This window comes from Cetorhinus maximus, chromosome 14 (assembly GCF_964194155.1).
Source record: "Cetorhinus maximus chromosome 14, sCetMax3.hap1.1, whole genome shotgun sequence".
Taxonomy (NCBI): domain Eukaryota; kingdom Metazoa; phylum Chordata; class Chondrichthyes; order Lamniformes; family Cetorhinidae; genus Cetorhinus; species Cetorhinus maximus.
Window position 1 is genome coordinate 33566700 of NC_135892.1, and position 24046 is coordinate 33590745.

Here is a 24046-nt window from a genome sequence, read left to right on the forward strand (position 1 = left end):
AATGTAGAATCATTGCATCAAAGTGTCTGCCATGGGCATGAGGACAGAATGGCTGTTCTCCTGTGCTGTTTGATTGTGCATTAACTTGTCTCACAATGTATTATGGTTGATCTTCTGTGATGTTGCTCACAGATGATCATATAATCTGAACTGGTGCTCTAAAGCATTACTAACCAAATGTGGCATTGTTGTAGTTGATAAGTTGCCTGTTTATTCAGGTGTATGTTCTGGTATCTTGGCCAATCTTAGGCAAGATTCCTATTCCATGAGCCACAATTTTATTAAACAGCCTTTTATGTGGTACCTTGTCAAACAGTTTCTTAAAATTCATATAGACAACATCCGTTGCTTTCCTTTCATCAACCTTCTGTGTTACTTCATCAGAGAATTCATTTAGATTATTCAAGCACACTCTGCCTTTTACAAATCCATGCTGGCTCTCCTTAATTGATTCAAACCTCTCCAAAGTGCCCGTTTATTTCTTTTTCCCCCATGATTATTGTTTCTAAAATCTTACCCAGCACTAAGGTTAAACTGACCAGCCTGTAGTTACTAGGAATACTATTACATCCTTTCTTGTATAAGAGTGTTACATTTGCCATTCTCCAATCTTCTGGCACCTCCCACATACCTTAGAAAGATTGGAAGATTGCGGCAAGCTCTTCCCCACTTCCCTTAGTATTGTCCCTATCTCCCTTTCCACCCATATTGGAATATACCTTGCTTCTACCTGGAAGCATCTTTCCTTAAAGGCCACCCATTGTTCCGTTACAGTTTTTCCTGTCCGTCTATGGTTCTATTTGTTATGACCTCCATAGAGACTGATAACTTTAAAAAGAAAATTTGAATTCCCGGTGACAAACTTAAAGAAATTGCACAACAAGATTTCAACTTTTAAGACTTTTACTGTAATAAGCAAAGTAAAATCAACATTGACTAAACATTACTTAGTAGGCAGCTAATAACCTAAGCTACAGAAAATACATCCCTTATTAGTGTTTTAACACTCAAAAACCTCACACCGCAGTGATACTTTATAGCATGTTCTCTTCAGAATTGCTGTTTTTACAGAAACCAATCCAAAATTGCTCCCAGCTTCCAACAGCCTCACTTCTCCCCGTTTTACTGAGTTGTACTGTCCAGTGGCAATCGAGGGTCCTTTCCCTCCACCTTCCGAGAACTCCCGAACCAACCTCCAGTAGCGTGGCTCACTCCTGTGCTTCCTTTTCCAACCATACTTGGATATGTTGTCCAAGGCACCTAAATTTCCACGGGTTCTGTCTCTTCGACCAGAGAATGTCTTCCCAAAGGCATTCTGTCTGGAGAAAACAGAAAAACAGCCTTTTTCTGTCTCTGCTGAATCCAGCAGCTGATGTTGCTGTCTCTCTTTGGGACTCCTGCTCTCCCTGTCCAGGGTTTTTTCAATCAAAGTGCCAGGGAGTCTTTAAGTCTGCACAAAGCAAGAACAACTGCCTCTCTGTGTTATAGAAACATAGGAAATATGAGGAGGAGGAGTAGGCCCCTTGAGCCTCCTCCACCATTCCCACCATTCAACTAGATCATGGCTGATCTTCTACCTCAATGCCATTTTTCAGCACTATCCCCATATCCCATGACGTCTTTAATATCTAGAAATTTATCGATCTCTGTCTTGTATATACTCAATGACTGAGCCTCGACAGCCTTCTGGGAAAGAGCATTCCAAAGATTCACCATCCTCTGAGTGAAGAATTCCTCTTCCTCTCAGTCCTAAATGACCTACCTTTTATTCCAAGACACTTCAGGTGAGAAATATGACACACAGGCTCCTGTAACCCTTGACCTGGGCCCCCTGCCCCCTGGTAACCATCACCTGGCCTATTGCTAGACAGAGTCTAATACAACTTCACACCATCCCCCTTTTCCAGGGCATTCTGTTTTATCTTAAAAGAGACAGCCCAAAACATAACCATATTATAAAACCTTGCATTACCCTAGCTAGATCTCCCCTCATACCAATGAAATTAACTCCCTACCAATTTAGAAGTTCGACTTTAGATTGTTCCTTGTTCCTCTACATTACTAATCTAGACCTTATGATACAATGATCACTCCTACCTAAGTGTTCTTCCACAGACACTTGGTCCATTTGGCCCATCTCATTCCCCAGCACCAGATCCAGCAATACATCCTTCGTAGTGGATCAAGAGCAGACTGATCGAGGAAATTCTCCAGAACACATTTCAGAAATTCCTCCCACTCCTTCCCCTTTACTGTAACATTATCTCAATTGATATTTGGGTAATTAAAGCTCCCCAGGAACACCATTCTATTGTTCTTGCACATCTCTGTGACTGCCCTGCAGATTTGCTCTACTCTCTCTTCCACTACGTGGAGATCTGTTGAACACCCCAGCAGAATGATTGTCCTCAATTTGCTTTTCAACTCTTCTGTTCTTGCCACCCTCAAAGACATCCTCCTTTTCCAACATTATAATGCCTGTCCTAATTGGTACTGCCACCCCACCACATTTTTATCCTTCTCTTTCCTTTCTGAATACTTAATATCCTTGGATATTAAGCACCTAGTCCTAACCATTTTTAAGTTACATTTTGTCATTTCTAATACATCTTATTCCCATGTTGCTATTTGTGCTTGTGGTTCACCAACTTCATTTAATACACTGTGCATTTGCATGTATGCATTGTAAACCTGTCTTTGTATTCCTTGTAATCCTTCTTAGTCTGCTCCTATCTAATAGTGCTACTTCCTTCTCTTGCACTACCCAACTCTTACTTTATGCACCTTATTACTCTTTCTGCTTCGATATGCTGACGCCCAAACCCTTGACAACTTAGGGTAAACCCTGCTGAACCACCTCCCCGTGAGCACATTAGTCACAATCTTGTTGAGGTGCAACCTGCCTCTTTTGAATAGATGTCTCCTATCCCAGAATTGGTCCCAATGCCCCAAGAATCTGAAGTCCTCCTCCCTGCAACATGCCTCAAGCCAAGCATTGATCCTCCATATCTTTCAATTTCTACTCTCACTAGTGCATGGCACTGGGAGCAATCCAGAGGTTACTACCTTCAATATCTTTTTAACTTCCTCCCTAGCTCCTGAAAATCTAATTGTAAGAGCTGAATACCTGCCTTCTCTCAGTTAGTGTCACGGGAAGGGTTGTTGGGGCTGGTTAAGGACTGGACCAGGCTATTGCGGAGTGAGTGGTCCCATCAGATTGCTGAAAGAGGAAGGCTGGAAAAGATGTGTTTGGTAGTGGCGTCAAGCTGGAGCTGAGGGAAATGGCAGAGGATGTTCTATTAAATATGGAAACTGATAGAGTGAAAGGTAAGGACAGGGGTAACACAATCATGTTTCTGTGATTGGGTGAAACAACAGAAGATCAGTTTTTTGGGGGGGTCATAAAAATAACTTACTGTGATAGAGAGCCAATTGGCACCTCTAAGGAGAAAGAACTCTAGTTGCCAAAAAAGACTGCATGAACAGCTATAGAAGTAAGAGGCAACTTAAAGCTAAAAGAAAAAGCAAACAAAAAAAAGCACACATGCTCGTGACCCGGAAAGATAAAATAGCAAAGCTAAGGGTGACATAACAGATTGTAAGAGCTACAAAAAAGAACAATGAAATTTGTAAGGGACATCAAAATCAACGCACAATTTTTATAATGATATGAGAAGAGTAATGTCAGCTTTTAGAAAGGTCCACAACGGTGAAATCAATGAAAATTTTTTAAAAGGTGGGCATGCTAAATAATCACTATCAACATTTACAATGGAGGAACAAGTCAGCACACCAAACGTTCCAAGGAAACTAATACTGAATCAGGATTAGGGATTCACGTACAGAATTGTTACAGTGCAGAAGGAGGCCATTTGGCCCATCTTGTCTGCTCCAGATTTCTGAACGAGCAATGCACCTAGTGTCACTCTCCTGCCTTCTGCACATTCTTCCTTTTCAGATAATGGCCTGATACCCTTCTGAATGCCCCAATTGAACCTGCCTCCACCACACTCTCTGGCAGTGCATTTCATTCCAGACCGCAACCATGCGTGAAAAAGTTTTTCCTCATAACGCTTTTGCTTCTTTTGCTAATTACTTTAAATCTGTGCCCTCTCATTCTCAATCCATTCACGAGTGGGAATAGCTTCTCCCTATCTACTCTGTCCGACCCCTCATGATTTTGAATGCCTCTCACTTCTCCTCTCAGCCTTCTCTTCTCCAAGGAAAACAGCCCCAACTTCTCCAATCTATCCTCAGAACTGAAGTTCCTCATCCCTGGAACAGCTCTCATGAATCTTTTCCACACCCTCTCTAATGCTTTCATATCCTTCCTAAAGTATGGCGCCCAGAACTGGACACAATACTCCATTTGAGGCTGAACCAGTGTTTTATACAAGTTTAACATAGAGTACCTTTTGTACTCTGCATCTATTAATAAATCCCAGGATACTGTATGCTGCTTTAACCACTCTCAATTTGCCCTGCCACCTTCAATGATTTATGCATATATGCACCCTGGTGCCTCTGCTCCTGCACCCCCTTTAGAGTTGTACTCTTTATTTTGTATTGTGTCTCATTTTGGTAGGAAGAATGCAAATCACTTCATGCTTCTCTGCTTTAAATTTTGTCTGCCACTTGTCTGCCCATTTTTCCAATCTGCCTATGTCCTTTTGAGGTTCTACACCAGCCTCCTCATGGTTCACAATACTTCCAGATTTTGTGCCCTGTATACCAAGGTCTAGGTCATTAATATATAGATCAGGAAGAACAGGGATCTTAAAACTAATCCCTGGGGAACTCCATTTGTAAAGGATGGATTATGCCTGACGAATCCCATTAAAGTTTTTGTAGAGATGTCTGGAGCAGTGAACAAGTTAATGTCTACAGGTGTTTTTTATATGGACTTCCAGAAGGCATTTGATAAAGTCCCTCACAATAGACAAGTTTGCTGGAGTTGAAATTCATGGAATTGAAAGCTGTGTGGCAGGAGCCCAGAGCAGGAATAATGAGAGGTACTCTGATTGCCAAGAGTAACAAGAGGTGTCCTGCAATGGCTTGTGTTGGGGTGTCAATTATTCACCATTTTGGTAATGACTTAGATAATGGGATAGAAAGCTACAAAACCAAATTTGCTGATTTCTCAGATAGCTGACATTGTATGCAGTTAAATGGAAGCACAACATTACAAAGAGATATTGATAGCATAAGTGAATGGATTTCAATTTAGGCAAATGTGAGGTCATCCACTTTGGATTAAAATGAATAAAAGAGGGTACTTTCTGAAAGGTGAAAAGCTCGAAACAATGGAGGTCCAAAGAGTTGAAAGCAAAATACTGTGGATCTAGATATCTGAAATAAATACAGAAAGTGCTGGAAAAACTAAGCAGGTCTGGCAACATCTGTGGAGAGAGAAACAGAGTTAATGTGACTCTTCTTCGGAACCCCAAGATCCAAAGAGACTTGGGGCTCCAGGCACGTGATAATTAATCATCATGATCAGGTACAAAAATAACTTAAAATGTTAATGGAATGCTGATCAAGAATGCAGGAAGGTAGAAGTTATGCTACAGCTACATAAAGCTGTGGTTAGACCATACCTGGAGTACAGGGAGCAGCTCTTGGCACCTTGGGATGGATCGGCGTCTGAGGGAGTGCAGAGTAGATTTAACAAAGTAATGTCAGGAGCCCAAGAGTTAAATTATTATGAGAGATAACACAAGCATGGGTTGTATTCCCTGTAATTCAGAACATTAAGGGGCAATTTGATGGAAGTTTTCAAGACATTAAAGGGAACAGGTAGGGTAGATGAATAGAACTGATTTCCGCCGATTGGAAAGTCGAGGACTAGAGGGCATAGTCAAAAATTAGAGCCAGACCTTTTAGGGTGAAATTAGGAAACACAGTGATACAAGTTTGGAATTCTCTTCCACAGATGTCAATTGATGCTACATCAGTTAATTTTAAAACTGAGATTGATACATTTTTGTTAACCAAAGATATTACGGGATATAGACAAAGGTGGGTGTATGGAGTTGGGTCACAGATCAGCCATGATCTCACTGCAGAGGGAACAGGCTCGAGGTGCCAAATGGCCTACTCCTTTTACTGTGTTAATGTGAGAGATTAGCAAGCATGCCCCTCTGTTTACTGGCATATGTATCAGTTTTACTCTGTGACCAAGTACCTGATCCCAAACAAGAATTTCTTACTCAATGGTTGAAGTTACATGTGTTACTTACCATGCACCCCCTCGCCCACGCTCGTGCCCGCTCACCCGCCCTCGCCCCCCCCTCGCCCGCGCTCGCCCCCTCCCTCGCCCCCTCACCCCCGCGCCCGCCCCCTCGCCCCCGCGCCTGCCCCCCGCGCCCGCCCACGCCTCATCCCGCTCTCTCTGTCAGCACCCTTGCGCACTGGGCTCACTCCCACTCCCACCCCTGCCCCCAGCCTGCCCTCTCCTCTCATTTGTTTGGTCAATTTGGGAAAACCCATTTGGAAATACTTCTACAATTAAATAAAAATTAAGTGGATTGAAACTATGTTAAAGCAGGGCTTTAGTGTTTTTATAAAGAGCCTTTATTTCACCCATGATTTTTACCTTGAAGTTCATTCCACATGTTAATCATAGTGTGAAGAACATTTTCCTGACATCACTCCTATAACAGAATTCAGAAAGTGCCTCACTTTTATTTATTTATTTATTTTATTTTATTTATATATAAATAACTCCTGATGATCTCAATCAGTTTCAGTCCAGTGATGAAGTTCTTCTTGAGGCCCAGCAACTCATGACAGTAGTGAATGGCTGTTGTTATAAGTGGGTTTTCTGAACAAAAATCATTGACTTTTCCAGAATTCTAAATTTGGATCTAATGTCACAATAGCATAGTATCTCCTGTGTTTGGAAAGCATCCGTAAGCATTTTTTATTCTCTCCTTCTGCCCAATACTCCTGTAGTTTTGTACAACATTCAGCGAAGTATGACCAAAATTGTCCATGATAAAATGGATGTAAAATAGAATGGGAATGTTACCACGTTTCTGCTTCTGTGCACTAATTTTGCCATTTTTGCCCAGTTGTGCTGTCCAGTGACGATGAAGACGAAGAAGATGATAATGCCAGTACTGGAAGTAGCAGAATGGACAGTGTTCATTCTGCTGGTAGAACTACTGACACTGCAAGTCTTTCTCCTGTGCCCTCCACTAGACCCTTAGAGCCTGTACCAGAAGAGCCTCCTGATGGAAATGCAGCTGAACAGATTTCCGAAAGCATTCTCGCAGAAGTAGAATCTACAGCCACATTGCCAAGAAAGGCAAAGATGAAAGATAAGGTAATGCAACTGCAGGTATCCTGTTGAGTTTTACATGTGTAACAAAGAAAAAATTAAAGACTGGAATTTGAATATCACCTTTCACAACCTCAGGACTCCCCAAAGCACTTCGCAGCTCCTTCAGTATTTAGTGTAGAAGCTACTCTAATGGAAATACAACAGCTAACTTGAAAGCAGCAAGGTCCCACAAACAGCAATCTGACAATAACCAGCTAATCCGTTTTTAGTGATGTTGATTTTGTGATAATTATTGGTCAGGACCCGTGAAGGAGTCCCTTATTCTTCAAAATCATGCAATGGGATCTTTCATCTTGGCAAGAATGATGCCACTGAGTGATGGCTGACACCATTATCAAAGCTCTATTTTTGTTCAGTCAACTTTTTTCTAAAATCTGTTCCCTGTGAAATGTCATAGGAGAAATGTTTACCTGTCAGTCCTTTAACTGAATGATTTCCCTGAGATTCAAGTTGATATCTGACTTGATCAGGTCTTGTAAATAGAATAATGAACGCTTTGTTGAGGGGAGTGAATTTGAGCAACATGGTGTCTGTATTTATGATGGAGGAACAAACCAAAAGAATTTGGCAGTGTTTCTGAAGTTGCGAGCCTTCTCCCAGTCATTTTTTACAAGGTATTGAGGCACATTTTATTTTTCCAATAAGTCATTGAGGTAAGTTGCCTATCTGGTGTCAAGCTAAGGGACATCTCGAACTGACTTGAAAGGATATTGAAGAGGGAGCAGATCCAGTTGTCCTGATCCCAATGTTGATGGTTCCAAAATAGAGGAGTTGGCAAGAGGTCCTATTTGCAGAATACTATGAACTAGGGGCTAAATTAAAGAACAGGATCATGAGGGTTGTAATCTCTGGATTATTAGTCAAGCCGTGTGCAAATTGACGTAGGGATAAGCAGATTTGGGAAATGGAGGAGGGTTTTGGGAAAGAGGGGTTCTATCCTTTGGGAGACTGGCACTAGTATTGGGAGAGGAAGGTACTATACTTTTGGGATGGACTCTATTTGAATGGTACTGGTATCAGTGTCCAAGCGGAAACTTAGGACTTTAACCGAGTAAGTGGAGAAGGAGGACCCGGGTTGAACAAGTAGAATAGATAATGGTTAGAAAATAAATGAAAGGGAAGAGAATACAGTAAGTCAGCAATTGTCCATTAGGCTCCACAGGTAAAGGGAAAACTAAAAGATGTAAAGTGATTAAATTAGGAGAGAGAATTCAGAAACCCAACGGTACAGTTCTTTCCTGGCTCAATATTGCTGAGTAGGTCATTAGAGCAGAAGGACAGGGTGGGATGTGTGGCTCAAAGAAGCGTTCTACAAACAAATGCACAGAATATACGGAACAAATTGAATGAATTGCAGATGCAAAATCAACTTTGAGGATATGACATGGTAGCCATTACTGAGACATGGCAACAAGATGCTTAGGACTGGGAGTTAAATATACCCGGTAATGAGGTATATAGGAAGGATAGGAAAAGTGGTCAAGGGGGAGGAGTAGCCTTAATGATGAAGGCTCAAATCACTTCATTGACAAAGGGCATAATAAGAAATTAGCAGGCACATGATACTTTACAGGTAGAATTAAGAAATAGAAAAGGATTTAAGACTGCAGCGAAGTTGTGTATAGTGCCCCTGGTAGTGGCTTTGAAGTGTAGCTTGTATAAATGGAGAGATTAGTCAAGCAGGTGGCAATGGCAGAGCATTGAATTGGGGGATTTTAACTTCCATATAGATTGGGATAAGCAGGCTAGCACATATCAGAAAGGTTATGAATTTCTTGGGTGTGTCCAGGATAGTTTTTTTTGCAGCAGAACGTCCTAGAACAAGCAAGAGAGCAGGCCATAATTGATTTAGTTAATGAGACAGAGTTAGTTACAGCTTAATGATGCGTGAACATTTATCTAATATTGATCATAATATGATTGAATTTAACTACTGTTTGAGAGGGAGAAATGCAAAACAGCTATTAAAATTCTAAATTTAGAACTCTGACTTTGGATAAGGCAGAGACTGTCCAGAGTAACCTGGACAAATCTGTTAATATGTTATATGACACGAGATCAGTGGGAGGTGTTCAAAAAATAATTTAATTATAGACAACTAATTCATACACACAGGACGGGAGCTTTACTTGCCAAAAAAGATAGCCAGGGATAACTAAAGAGGTAAGAGATGCAATCAAACTAAAAGAAAAAAAAATACAAAAATGCAAAAATCGCAGATTCTGGTCAGTGGAAAAGATGCAAACAGCAGCAAAGGGTGACAGATGCATCAAAAATGCAGTGTAAAAAGGAGCTTGCAGGGGATATCAAAATCAACACAAACGTTTAAATTATATTTTAAAAATCAAAGCTGGTCAGAGTTGGCTCACGGCTGATTTCTGGGATGAAGTGGTTGACTTATGAGGATAGGATGAGCAGGTTGGGCCTATACTCATTGGATTAAGAAGAATGAGAAGTGATGAACGTATAAGATTCTGTCTGGGCTTGACAGGGTAGATGCTGCGAAGATGTTTCCTCTAGTGGGGAAATCTAGAACTAGGGGGCACAGCTTAAAAAAATAAGGGGTCTCCCATTTAAGACGGAGATGAAGAGAAATTTTTTCTTGGAGGATCATTAGTCTTTGGAATTCCCTCCCACAGAGAGCAGTGGAGGCTGGGTCATTGAATATATGCAAGGCTGTGTTCAACAGACTTTTGATCTACAAAGGACTCAATGGTTATGGCGGGGCAGACAGGAAAGTGGAGTTAAGGCCACAATCAGATTAGCCATGATCTTATTGATTAGCAGAGCAGGCTTGAGTGGTTTCAAAAGCCTGCTGCTATTTCTTATTATCTTCTGATCAATGTTGGGTCATGTTGTCAAGGTAAACGAGTAAGTGACTGGCATGCTGAATAATTACTTTATGCTAGTATTTCCAGTAGAGGAAGAGGTCAGCATGCCAGACATTCCAGGAAACTGACATTGAATCAGGGACAGGGACCACATCCCTTGCGCTTTGAATACTTGTATGGCGATTGTTCCTCTAGGGGAGTACACCCTGACCCAAGCATCATTGATGACTCAGCTGAACAAGACTTGGGGCGTGGGGGCGAGGGTTGGTGTGGGGGGTAGGAAAGACAGAAAACTAACAGTGATTGGGGGATTCAGTGGTTAGGGAACAGAGAGGCAATTTTGCAGCTGCAGACGTAACTCCAGAATGGCATATTGACTCCCAGGTGCCATGGTTAAAAATGTTACTGAGCATTCTTCGGGGCAGGGTAAACAGACAGAGGTCATGGTCCATATTGGGGTACCAATGCATAAAATCGAAAAAGGGATAAGGCCCTGCAAGGCAGATTTTGGGGAGCTAGGAATGAAACTAACGAGCAGAACCTCAAAGACAGTCAATTCAGAAACAGGTGGAATGTGCAGGTGAATGTATGGCTGGAGAGATGTTGCTTGAGGAGGGCTTTAGATTCCTGGGGCATTGGACCTGCTCTGGGGAAGATGAAACTTGTTCAGGTTGAATGGATTGCATGTCAACGGGGCAGGGGCGGATATAGTCGTGGAGAGGTTTGCTCGTGCTGTTCAGAGGGGTTTAAGCCAGCTTGACAGGGGATGGTAACCTGAGCATTGATTCAGAAGGGAGAGAAGCTAAGCCAGAAATTCATAAACATATATGGAAGACAGAGAAAACAAAGGATAGGAGATCAGCAAAGGAGTTGTTCAATGCTTAGAAACATTTATTTCAATGCAAGAAGTTAATAAGGCTGAATGAAAGCACAAATAAACACTAGGAAGTATGATTTCATAACTCTTGAAACATAGCTTAAAGAATGGTAGCTTTAAATGCCTGGTTACAGGGTTTTCAGGCAGTTGTAGGCACCATACCTTTGGAAGAGTATATTGCCTTGGAGGGAATGTAGCATAGATTTGCCAGATGATAACTGGACTCCAAGGGTTAAATTTCAAGAAGGGCTTACAGAAGCTAGGGTTGCATTCACTGAAATTTAGAAGATTATAGGTAATTTCACTGAAGTTTTTCAAGGGGGTCAGGTATGGTAGACAGAAAGGAACTCTATCTGAGAGAAACTCTTATAAAGCTCTGGGTAGGCCACAACTAGAGTATTGCTCCCAGTTCTAATCACTACAATTTAGGAATGATGTGAAGGTCCTTGATAATGTGCAGAGGAGATCTACCAGAACTTCCAGGAATAAGGTGTTTTAGCAATAAGGTTGGAGAAGCTGGAATTGTCCACCTTGTAACAAAGGAGATTCAGGGGAAATTTACAAGATTATGACAGGTTTTAATGAGCTTAACAAGGAAAAGCTATGCCCATTAGCCTGCTCGTACAAGAACGAGGGGAACAGATAAGGTTTTGGGTAAGAGATGTGGGGACATGTGAGGAAGAACTTTTTTATCAGTAAGTGATAATGACCTAGAGCTTACTACCTACGAAGGTGGTGGAAGTGGAGATGGTAAGTGATTTTGAAAAGGAAATTGGTTGGAAACTTGAGGGACATAAGCTTGTAGGGATAGAGCGGGGGAATGGAACTGACTGCTGTACAGAGTCCGAAATAAATTCAATGGGCCAAATTGCCGCCTCCTATGCCATAATAACTCTATGGCTCTAAATTATTTCTACTGACTAGGGAGCCTTGGACTTGAGACAAGATCTAAGAATTAGTCCCCCAACTTCCAGGAACGAAATTAGGAAACATTTGTACACCCAAAATTTGTAGAAGTTTGGAACACTCACCTTGAAATAGCAATTGATGCTAAATCAGTTGGTTTGAAATCTGAAATTGATATATTTTATTAACCAGAGTTGATAGGAATATTGATTAAAGGTGGGCACGTGGAGTTAGGTCACTGATCACCCAAGATCTTAATGAATGGCGGTGGACCAGCTTGAAGGGCTAAATGGCTACTCCTGTTCTCACATTTGTATAAACCATGACATTATTTTATTTGAAACACATCTTGTAAACAGTTTGAAAAAAGAAATGTTTCATAATTTATGTTATGGTTTGTGATTCTTTTTTCCCCCTAATAGTTTCTTTTTGTAAACCCCAACAGATTCTTTCCCAAATCTCTTTTACAAAAAAAAAAGTTTTGACTTTAATTTTTGAAGTTTCAAGAAGGCTTAATGCCATGCTGGAGTTGTATTCTACAAAGTTAATTAAAAGGAAGGTGAAGCTGTCTCTTTCAGAAATTTTAATACTGTTCTGAGTTGGCTTAGGACCCAGCTCCGGAGTTATGCTTTCTCTGCCTGTTGCCATGGGCTTTTTTTTTGTATTCTTCTTTTCTCTTGTGATTGTGTGACTTTGTGATTCCCTTACCAATTCAGAACCTACATGGAATCAAGTTCTTTAAAACTTTCCCTTAGTACATTTGCTTAAGATGGTATTTTCAAAAGCAAAGTAATTATTTTTCCTTTTCCTACTCCTTTACACTTTTCAATCTTTTATAGCTGGTTTGCTTTTTATTTATTGAAGCATTTTATTAAATAAAATTTATGCTCAGTACTTGTTTTGCTTTGCTGGGTGAAATGTATATTGAGTGATCTATTCATGTGATTCACATTTGGTTCCAGGTTTATATTTTAAATGGCCACACATTTACTTTTAATGAGTCCTCTTCCACTTGTTCTGTTCAAATATATAAACCTAACTTTCAAATTGAATGCAGTTTTCTAAGTTGCTATCTCCTTCTCATTTCTTCATCCTTCATGTGCACTTTAATATGCTGCCAGTCCAATGAATAAAGTAACAGCACACTCTAACTGAGTTTTTTAAAAGGAGGATGGGCGAAGTAATTTCTGATCTGCATAAAAAGGTCACTAAATGTTCTGGTTCTAGACAGTTTGTCGAGGAGATAATTGATCTTTTATGTTTGACACTTGGTTGAAATAGATTTCTTTCAAAAGGAGGCCAAAGAAGAGAACCAGTAACCCCCTCTGCTTGAAAGAAATATTTTTACAACCAGTTTTCCAAATATTCTTCCTATTATTGTTGACTTGTAAATGAAGTTAGTAGTTGCATTTGTTTTTGAACCTCTAGTTTGTGTGATAATGTCTATCATTTTAAAAACATTAGTAACATTGTTCAATACTGCATTAATTGCAGCAAGTGGAGTAGTTATTAGCTCCTGGGGCAATTCTGTGAGGGCATGTGAGTAAGATGCAGCTTTTGAATCATAAGAGCAATGCTCAGATTACAGGAATTGATCTTGAAAATGCAAAGTGATGGAAAAATACATACCATGTCCTGAAAATTAGGTTACTCACACCAGTGCTGTGACAGAAATGGTGCACAGTTCTTCTGACTCCTTCAAAAGGTGAAGAGGCTTGCTCCTACATCTCAAAGAATATGCTGCCCATGGAAAGGGATATGATGCAGATTCACCAGAATGATACTGGAGCTTAGAGGGGTAAATTATGAGGACAGGTTGAATAAATTTGACTTGATAATAGAAGATCAAGGGACGATCTGATCAAGGTGCTTAAAATGTTAACAATGAATCGATAGGGTAATTACAGGGAAACCATTCCCTTTGATTGTGAGATCAAGAAAGGATGCAATCTTTAAAGTAGAGCTATGCCATTGAGGAGGAAAATCACGAAGTATCTCTTTACATGTACAGTAGTAGAAATCTGGAATTCTGTCCTAGAAGGCTGTAGATACTGGGACACTTGGAACTTTTGAGATCAAGATTGATTAAGTTTTTGTTGGGTAAGGGTATATTGGGATACAGAGTTCAGGCGGGTAAACATAGTTAAGGTAGAATGGTGGAGCAGGCTTAGCAGTACTTAGTTCATATTTTTCCAAACTTCAGGCAATTTACATTTCCAAATAAATACTTTAAACTCCATTTCCAAAAATTAAGGCTGATCTGGATGCAGCATCTGAAATGTGAGTAATGCTTGTGCCGCATTCATTTCATTCACACATTGTCATCCTAAAGAAGGTGAGATATCCTTATGCAGATATGTGCAACCCACTTCCATTTGGCTTCTGCACATTTTGCAGCGCCCATTGCATTCAAGGAAGAGGAAAAATATGAAATGCTATAAATAAGACATATAATTTTATGATTGAAGTCAATAATTGACCCCATAAAGGATGAATTCTAAAATCATGTTTAAATCCAATAAAACCTGATAACATGGATATTTCCAAGGTGCGATTCTAGTTTGCCCCACACAGCAGCTCATGTAAGAAGCATTTTATCTTCTCTGCAGTGATGGCAGTATGAAGTTCAGGTCTTATACCATGGACAGGTGGCTGATTGAAGCTGAGAGACAAGGCATGAAGATGCATTAATGATACACATCAACTTTAATCATCAAACTCTGCAGGAAGCCACAAGGCTTTATATTTTCTTCAAAGTATCTTATTTGTTCCAAACTTGTTTTACTGACTAAACCAGATTTTCTTCAAGCCCAAAGTTTACTGAATACAAACATTCTGGTTTTTTTCATGCATTTAAAAGCTCCCTCTCTCTACTCTCTTTACAGTTTGGAAATTCTTATCATGAAACAGTGGGCAAAAAAAGAAAACTTGAAGTTGCTCAGACACACACAGATGCTCTTAGTTCACAAGTGGAAAATAGCTGTGAAAGTATTATTCTCAAGTGCCGAAGTATACGAATAGGAAGCTTTCGTACAACAGTATTGGAACCCGTTATTGTAAGTGCAGTTTTGGACGTTTCCATTTTGTTGAAGCTTTTTTTTTTGTTGTCAGATCAGTGTATTTAAAAAAATTAAACTTTACCTTCACAGTCCAAAACAGGATACGGTAGGGAGTGCAAGTTTTGAAAAGCAAGATCAGATTTTACATGAAGAAACAGGACAAACTCATATTTGAGCTCCTGTAACTTCTTCGTAGGGAGAGAGGTAACCAGATAGAAGTACTGGCACTAAAAGGTTCCAATTTCAGTTCTGGTGACAAGTAAATATGTTCCCAGGTTGCACAGGGCTGTCTGCTTTACTATGTAAAGTTTTAGAATTCTTCCATTGTGGACGCTAACCATTCAGTTTCTCATGATGTTACACATAGGTCAAGGACAAGTATTGTATACATGTCAAGTAATTTGACTGGAGCATAGGTAGAACTGTGCTGCTAGCTAGAAAAGGCAAGGTGGGAGGGAGAAAATAAAGGTTAGGGACAAGTAACAAGCAGGGTTAGAAGGGAAGGGATGATAAAGCAGGGTTTGAAAGAGGGAGAAAGAAAAAGGGGGGAATAAAGCTTGGATTTATGTAGTGCCTTTGATGACCGCAGTTTGTACTGCAGTGAATCATGCACTTTTGAAGTGCAGTCACTGTTGTACTACAGGAAACGTAGCATGCAGTTGCACATGTGCACAAATGTCCCATAAGCAGCATTGTGATGATGACCAAATAATCTGTTGGTTGAGGGATGACTGTTGGCTAGGGCACTGGGGAAAACTCCGCAGCTCCTTCAAAATGCTGCAATGAGATCTTTTGCGCCTATCTGATAGTGCAGGCCTTTCATCCGAAAGGCGGCACTTATGATAGTGCAACACTCCTTCAGTACTACACGGAAGTATCAGCCTGGATTATGTGCTCAAGTCTTCTGTCTCAGATACCAGAGCAGGTGGAGCATATAGAAAATTGCTGCGTTATTGGAGCCAGGAACACCAGAAGCAGAAACAGGGGGTAGGGTGGGCAGTTTTTAAACAAAATCTGTAGTATGAATTAACATTAAGGAAGAGAACTGACAAGCCCATTGATGTTCTGTTTCATCTCCTGGCTTTGATCCACCCCCAGAAGCAATAATAGTTTTCTCTACCATTACCCTTGACATCAGCTGCAATGTGTATCTAAGGGAAAGGGGTTGCCAAGCTATGGGCAACAATTATGGCCTTGATCAGCAAGGCCCAAGCTGGAGTGGGGCAGGCTGCTAAGAGTTGGCATCAAATGCAACACACAGGATAGATATATGAGTGGGGATGGGAAGCACTGCCAGACTTGAAAAGTTGAGATTATGCCATTGATGAGTGGTGATGGCAACTGACACAGGATGACAGGTTGGTAGATAGTGGGAGCCATGATGTTAACTGGTGATAATGGGGGACAATGCAGATCCTAAGAGGGAACCGTGATTGTAATTCTATTACTTTGGAAACTAGGGATACTCCCTCTCTAAATATATGTAGAGTTTGGAAATAAATTTATATATGTATGTATAATATGCTTGTACTTATTCCTAAAATTTAAAATCAACATATTTACAATGGGCAGTCTGCAGCAACAACTTGAGTTTATATCGTCGCCAGCTGCCCCTCAGTTCGAGGATGACATCTACGCAGGGTCGTGAGTTTCTGCCATGGCTCTTCCTGTAACTGAACAGGCTAATTCTTGACTCTCAGATCTTTGAACGCATGGGGCAGGATGCCCCTCGAGGTAATGGGGTCCGAAATGCAAGATTTGCTTCCTTTTCTTCCCTTGTCTGCCACCAACAATGTGACTCAAAGCTTGGAGTTATGTCACCATTTGGAACAATTGGTAGCAAGCTTGTCCCAGTTATTAAGACCAATGCTGCTGCACTTCAAGGTGAACTTCGGAGTGTCCTTGAAGCATTTTCTTTGTCCTCCCTGGAACATTGGCCATTTGAGAGTTGAGAAAACAGGACCTGGTAGGGGAGACCGTTCTTGCCCATCCTCAGACACAGTGTCTAGTCCATAGAAGTTGACTTTGCAGGAGTTTTGCCTGAAAGCTTGTGGAGCTGGCTTCAAGAAGGAAACTAACGTTTGTTCGACAATCCTGCCATTGAATCCAGAGGATGCAGTGGAAGTATTGCAGATAAAATATCTCTAGCATTCCTTTGTGCAGCTGATGCACAGTCTTGATCTCAATGCAGTACCAGAGTGTGGTGACAACAACTGCTCTGTGCACAAGGGCTTATGTTGACTTGTGGGTGTTTTTGTTGTCAAACACTTGCTACCGTGGTTTGTACAAGGCTCTGTTGGTGCAGCTGATCTGGTGTTGGATCTCCTCATCAATGGTGACCTTTTGAGAAATGTGCCTGCCACGGTATGGGAAGTGCTCAACATATTCCAAGGTGTCTCTTTCAATATTGTTGTCACCACACTCTGGTACTGCATTGAGATCAAGACTGTGCATCAGCTGCACAAAGGAATGCTAGAGATATTTTATCAGCAATACTTCCACTGCATTTCAATAAGGTGGAATATTCTGCTGACCACATGTAGGTTGATATGAGTTTTATTTTGGCAACATTCAAGAGTTACTTGTATGCAGATTTGAAGGGATGGAGTGTGGCTTGCAAATATGGTGCAGAGTGGGCAATGACAATGCAGTTGTCGGCAAACTGTAGTCATTGTATGGTGGTCAGCTTAGTTTTGGCACGGAGGTTAGAGGACCTTAAAGGATGTGGACACAGAGATAGTGGATGCATTGGTTGTGATCTTCCAAAATTCCCAAGATTCTGGAAAGGTGCCAGTGGATTGGACAACCACAAATGTAACACTACTATTCAAGAAAGCAGGGAGACAGAAATCAGGAAGCTATGGGCCAGTTAATCTAACATCTGTCTTTGAGAGAATGCTTAAATTCATCATTAAGGACGTAGTAGCAGGACATTTGGAAAATCATAATACATTCGGGCAGAGCCAACATGGTTTTGTAGATGGGAAATCATGTTTGACAAGTTTATTAGTGTGGATGTTAGAAGCATGGTTGTTAAAGGGGAATCAGTAGATGTAGTGTATTTTGATTTCCAAAAAGCATTCGATAAGGTATCACATAAAAGAATACGGCAAAACATACGAACATAAGGTGTTGCTGATGTACGGGCTCGGATAGAGGATTGGCTAACAAACAGGAAAGAGAGTTGGGATAAATGGCTCATTTTCAGGTTGGCAAACTAACTAGTGGAATGCAACAGGGATCAGTGCTAGGGCCTCAACTATTTATGACCTCTGTTAATAACTTTAAAGGGACCAACTGCATTGTAATCAAATTTGTTAATAATGCAAAGATAGGTAGGAAAGCAAGTTGTGAGGAGGATACAAAAATGTGCAAAACGATATAGGTAGGTGAAGTGAGTGGGAGAAACATTGGCAGTTGGCGTATAATGTGGGAAAATGTGAGGTGGTCTACTTTGGCAAGAAGGGTAGACAAGCAGAATATTTAAACGGAGAGAGACTGTGGCGTGCTAAAGTACAGAGGGACCTGAGTGTCCATGTACATGAATCACAAATTGTTAGCATGCAGGTACAGCAAGTAATTAAGAAGACAAATGGGATGTTGGCCTTTATTGCAAGGGGCATGGAGTATAAAATTAAGGAGAACTTGCCACATCTGTGCAGGGCATTGATGAGATTGCATCTGGAGTACTGGTTTTGGTCTCCTACCTTAAGGAGGGACATACTTGCATGGGAAGCAGTTCAAAGAAGATTCACTAGGCTGACGAATAGGATGAAGAGGCTGTCTTATGAGCAAAAGTTGAGCAGGTTGGGCCTGTATTCATCGAAGTTGAAAAAAATGAGAGGTGAAGATATTGAATCAGACCTGAGAGGGTTTGACAGGGTAGAAGGTGAGGGGATGCTTCTCCTTGTGGGGGAATCTGGAACCAGAGGCACAATTTAAAAATAAAGAGTCTCTCTTTAAGACTGAGATGAGGAAGAATTTCTTCTCTGAGGGCCGTTGGTCTTTGGAATTCGTTTCCCCAGACAGCAGTGGAGGCCGGGTCATTGAATATGTTCAAGGCTGAGTTGGACAGATTTTTAATCTACAAGGGAGTCGAGGGTTATTGGGAGCAGGCAGAAAATGGGGTTACAGCCACAATCAAATCAGCCATGATCTTACTGAATGCTGTAAGCAGGCTCTATGGGCCGAATGGTATAATCTTGCTCCTAGTTTTTATCATATTATAAATACCGTGGGAGCGATCACACAACCTTGCTTAACCCCAGTATAGTTTGAAGGTGCCTGTTTCCGATCTCCCACTCAAGATAGTTGCAGTCATATCATCATGGAGCAATTACAGGATTGTGATGAAATTTCTTGGACATGCAAATCTTTGGAGCACAATCCTCAGAGCCTCGCGATTTACTGAGTCAAGTGCTTTGGTCAGGTCGATGAGTGCAATGAAGAGTTCCTGGTGTTCTCGACATTTTGCTTGGATTTGTCTGGCAACAAGGACTATGTCTGGAAGATCTAAAGTCACACTGTCTCTGCATGGGTTTCCTCAGCCACAGGAAGTAGACGATTCAGGAAAATGCACATCAGGATTCTACCTGATATGGACAAGAGAGACCTTGATAGATTCCACAGCATGACTTATCTCTCTTCTTGAAGATAGTTACAATTGTCACATTCCTGAAGTTCCTGGAGTTCTTTTTCCTCCCAAAATCTGTAGGTTGAGTGCATGAAGTTTTGATGTGAACAAAAAACCTCAGCTGGAATACCATTGGGGGTCACAGGCTTTGTTGTTAGTCACGCGTTTGATTGCTTGTTGCAGCTCACTCTCGATGGTGGTTCACCCATGGATTCTAGCACAGGTACTGGGGAATAGCCTAGATAGTATCACTGGAGCTGTCACTGTGGATTCATGGTTTGTTCAAAGTGTTCTTTCCAGTGTTGACGAATGGCATTGTCATCCTTAAAAGGAGAAACTCCATCCTGTGAGCAAAGGGATTTTGTCCATTTGACCTTGGTCTATAGATGGCCCTGGTGGCTGCAAAAAAAGCTTTGAATGCCATAATGGTCGGCATATTGTTCAATCTCTCAGGCTTTCTCTTCCCACTACCTGTCCTTTATCTTTCGGATTTGTCTTTGGGCATCAATCCTGGGAAATTAGAGGGGAAGGAAGAAGTTGAAAGGTGGCAAGACCTTAAAACACAAGTCCAAAAATTGAAGCTATGATGTGAAGAGAAATCAAGATGGGACCATGGCGAAAACATTCAGAATCCTTGGGAACTGGGCTTTTGGAGGCTTCAACTAGTGGGTGTATCCAGCTGCTGGCATGCCCGATGGCCCATGGTGATCAGTGGCTGCTCGATTAATAATGGGAAATCCCATTGAGGTACTTTCTGGAGATGTGACAGTGTTGTAAATTTCTGATTTTGAATGCTGACACCTAAAGGAGAAGTATGCGACAAACCTATTTGAGGTTAAATTAGATTATGGCTTAATTTGAAGAAAAAGAAAGTTGCTTTATTGAAGTGCAGTTATTTTGAGAAGATGTGTGTTGTATTTTTGTTAAATCTTTATCACTGATGCTATTTAACAGCTGAAGTTGTTGGATTTGCAAACACTAAAACAGATTTTTCTTCTTTCAGTTCAGCCTAGACTTCATCAAGGTCAGTATGGGAGGTAAGTCTATTCAATTAATTTCTAAAATTACAGATTAGTGGACTGTAAAACTGGAGTCCAAACAGACAACATCCATATCAACTTGTGAATAAAAATAGAGTTGGAACAGGAAGAAAGTTGTGTAAAACTATTTCCTTAAGAAAAATACATTTTGGAGAGCTTTTTAAGTTTTAACCTAAATATTGGGGTTGTTGTTTCTTGATACTGACAAAGGGCTCAGAAGAAAGAAACCTAACTGTCTTCGTTCAGTACCAGATCAGTAAACCACTTCACAAATGTAAAATCTGACATTTACTAAATCATCTCGTCCCCCTGATAGGCAAAGAATGGGAAGTATGCCCTATTGTTTGCTGAAGGAAAAATTGATTTCATACATGAGGTAAATTGTGCAGAAGTGTGCCCTTGTGAATCAAAATATAAATTGTGCATTTGTAATGATTTCCAACTCTACTCGACCACTTTCCAGTAGCCTTTGTGATTTTTCTATTCCTTCCACTTTACTAATCCCTTTCTGATATAGTAGTGTGCTTTTTCCCTTCTCAATTTATTTGGTTACCTCTAAGAAAAAAATGCTGACATTGGAACTGTTTTAAAGTTAACCTATTTGGAAATTAATTTTGTGTTTGTGGTGGTCTTGAAAAACTTCTCAGAATACTACTATGTATACTTCAGCTGATTACATTCAACTATGAACTTCCAGCTTTACAAGAATTTTTATTTAAGTCCCTTGGTTAAGCTGTGCATCAGTTAGGTTGTCATCTTCATGGGAGTGTTCCCTGTAGACCCTTTATATTGTAAGTTGATATCAGGAGCAAGATTCAGGAGTCCATATCCTGCTATAGGTCCTGTACATTAACAAAAACTGTGGGTGCTTGCACTGCCTGCCAATTATACCCAACTTTTAACAAACTGTTGATAACTTGCAATTCTGAAATGTCATGTTGGAGGTTGATCAAATGAGGAGCAATGTTAGATTACTTAATATGGCAAAGACCTCCCTGAGATTTGGGATGTCATTTAAATGCCTTCCATGTTACATTAATTCCATCCCCTTGCTGGCATTTTCTTCATTAAAACCTGAGGAATTGTCTCACAACTCTATTTCCTCTATTTAGTAATTGCTTTAAAAGGCTTTACGCTGGTATGGTAACTCTGAGCCAGTAAGGCTTTAATGGGACAGTGATCTTTTTCTTACTCCATTCCCCTGCATTTTTCTTTGTGAGGAGTTGCAACTATATTCAAAGAATATGGTTGATCATATGATTCTGAATCATTATCTTTTAAGCATTCTTTGTTCTTTGCCATTCCTGACTGTTGCTAACTGGGAGATGAGTTTGGTGGAGTTGCTGTAAGAGAATGCCACCCTAGTATATATTCAAAATGATTAAACTGCTAGAGGAACCCGAATGATGATTTCATTGTATTATTAATTTTGCGCGCTTATGAATGGGCATAGTAAGCACAAATAAATTACTCGGTTTAAATTTATTTCAATGGAACTGGACACACATTTCAATTGGAATTCTTGAACAATTTATTTTTGATAAAAGCGAATTGCAAATGAAGCTTTTTCAATCCATTAACTAAGCCAAACTAGTCATAATGAAAATCAACATATGCCCAAAAAAAGTGAATCGAAGACAGTAACATTTCTGTTCTTCTTTTGCAGTGCCTAATGAGTCATCCCAGGACATAGTTTTAAAAGCCTCAGAATTCACGATGTGTGAATGGTGCAGTGCACGTGTATTACCAGTACTTTTTCTGCAAATGACACCTGCTGCTTGCCACAATATACGATCATCTCTTAAAATGAGCAAAGAGAAGAGCTGGTTTGATTCTCAAGGGACTAGTAAGTATAATCCACTGAACTAATTATGTTAAATTGATAAACACATGAGATTTTTGATCTTTTTATATAAATATTACTGTACTCAAGTGCTTGTAACACTGTACCCTAAATCATTCTGTCATCACCACTGTGCTCGCTGACCTCCATTGGCTTCTGATCCTGCAAATGGTCAATTTTAATATTCTCATCCTTGTTTTCAAATCGCTCCATGGCTTTCCCTGCCCCTCTCCCCATCTCTGCCAGCTCCTCCAGCCCTAGAATTCTCCAAGATATCTGATATTCTCCAATCCTGGCCTCTTGCTCATCCCCAGTTGTAGTTGTTCTGCCATTGGTTGTTGTGCCTTCGTTTGCCTGGGTCTTAAGCTCTGGAATATTCTCCCTAAACCTCTTCCCTCTCTATCTCGCTTTCCTCCTTTAAGTTGTGCCTTTAAACCTACCACTTTGACCAAATGTTTTTTCATCTGTCCTAATATCTCCACACATGGCTTAGTGCCAAATTTTGTTTGATAATGCACCTATGAAATGTTTGGAATGTTTTACTGCATTAACAGCGGGATATAAATACAGGTTGGTTTTGTTGTTGAATTGGTAATTAACATTATATGTGAAAGATTATAGCCATTTCGTAGAAGCAGAATACCCTCTTGCTAATGGTGCTTATTGTGTCTCTACTTCACTTACTTCGCTAACCTGAGACAGTTTGAGCTTTTCACAGAATCATGAAGTTACAACACCGAAGAATTCTGGCTTTTTGAAATAGTTTATCTATTCATCACATTTCCCTGCCCTTTATTCTTATTATTTTAAATTTTTCTATTTCAACTGTTTACTCATATTCCATTTAAAACCTGTCATTGATTCTACTTTCACCTTATTTCTGGTAGCGCATTCTTTGTTCTTCTAACCCTGTGATTTTTTTTTTAAATGAATTCTCCTAACCCTTCTGTTGTTTTGGTGATTTCAATGTTATATCTTGTAGTTACTGATTCTCAGTTTAGTGGAAATAGTTTTCTCTCAATTATTTTATCAAAATCCCTCAAATCCTGAAGAACTCCATTAGACCTCTTAACCTTGTCTATTGTAATAAAAAGAGATCTAGTTTCTCTGGTCCCTAATGTGATATCACCACAGTGAATCTCTTTTTTGCCCTGTCAATGGCCTAGTTATCCTCCCACTGTTGTTCAGCTCCATTGGACCACCCTTGCCAATCCAGTAATAGCCAGAACATCCTGAGCAGTGGCTTCTCTTCCAGCTCCTACACTGTCATGTGACCTCTGGAGTCCTCCAAGAATCTACCCACATCTACCTACCTCTTCACTTACATGTTGCCCATTGGCAACACCATTCCTAAACATGGCATCTGTTTCCGCAGGTACACTGGCAGTAGCTTTTGTTGAGCCATAATTCTTCCAGCTGAGCATTTGGAAGACCAAAGGCCCAGCCCAAACCCTGTACCTGTGACACTAATTCTAGCCCCGTTCCTGGCTGCTTTCTTAGCCTCAATCAACC

General features: G+C 40.5%; 1 protein-coding gene across 9 annotated transcripts in view; it reads left to right on the top strand.

Annotated features, from left to right (window-relative positions):
- Window positions 1–24046, top strand: part of senp6a (SUMO specific peptidase 6a) — a 159951-nt gene that overhangs the window by 94150 nt on the left and 41755 nt on the right. For all 9 annotated transcript variants that reach the window (XR_013578665.1, XM_078556772.1, XM_078556771.1 and 6 more), the window contains 4 exons: window positions 7074–7327; window positions 14845–15015; window positions 20655–20688; window positions 22358–22537. Coding sequence is in view for 8 of the 9 variants with exons in the window: in XM_078556772.1 (XP_078412898.1) it covers window positions 7074–7327; window positions 14845–15015; window positions 20655–20688; window positions 22358–22537 (639 nt within the window). In the remaining variant the exon portion in view is untranslated. The remainder of the gene's footprint in view (window positions 1–7073; window positions 7328–14844; window positions 15016–20654; window positions 20689–22357; window positions 22538–24046) is intronic.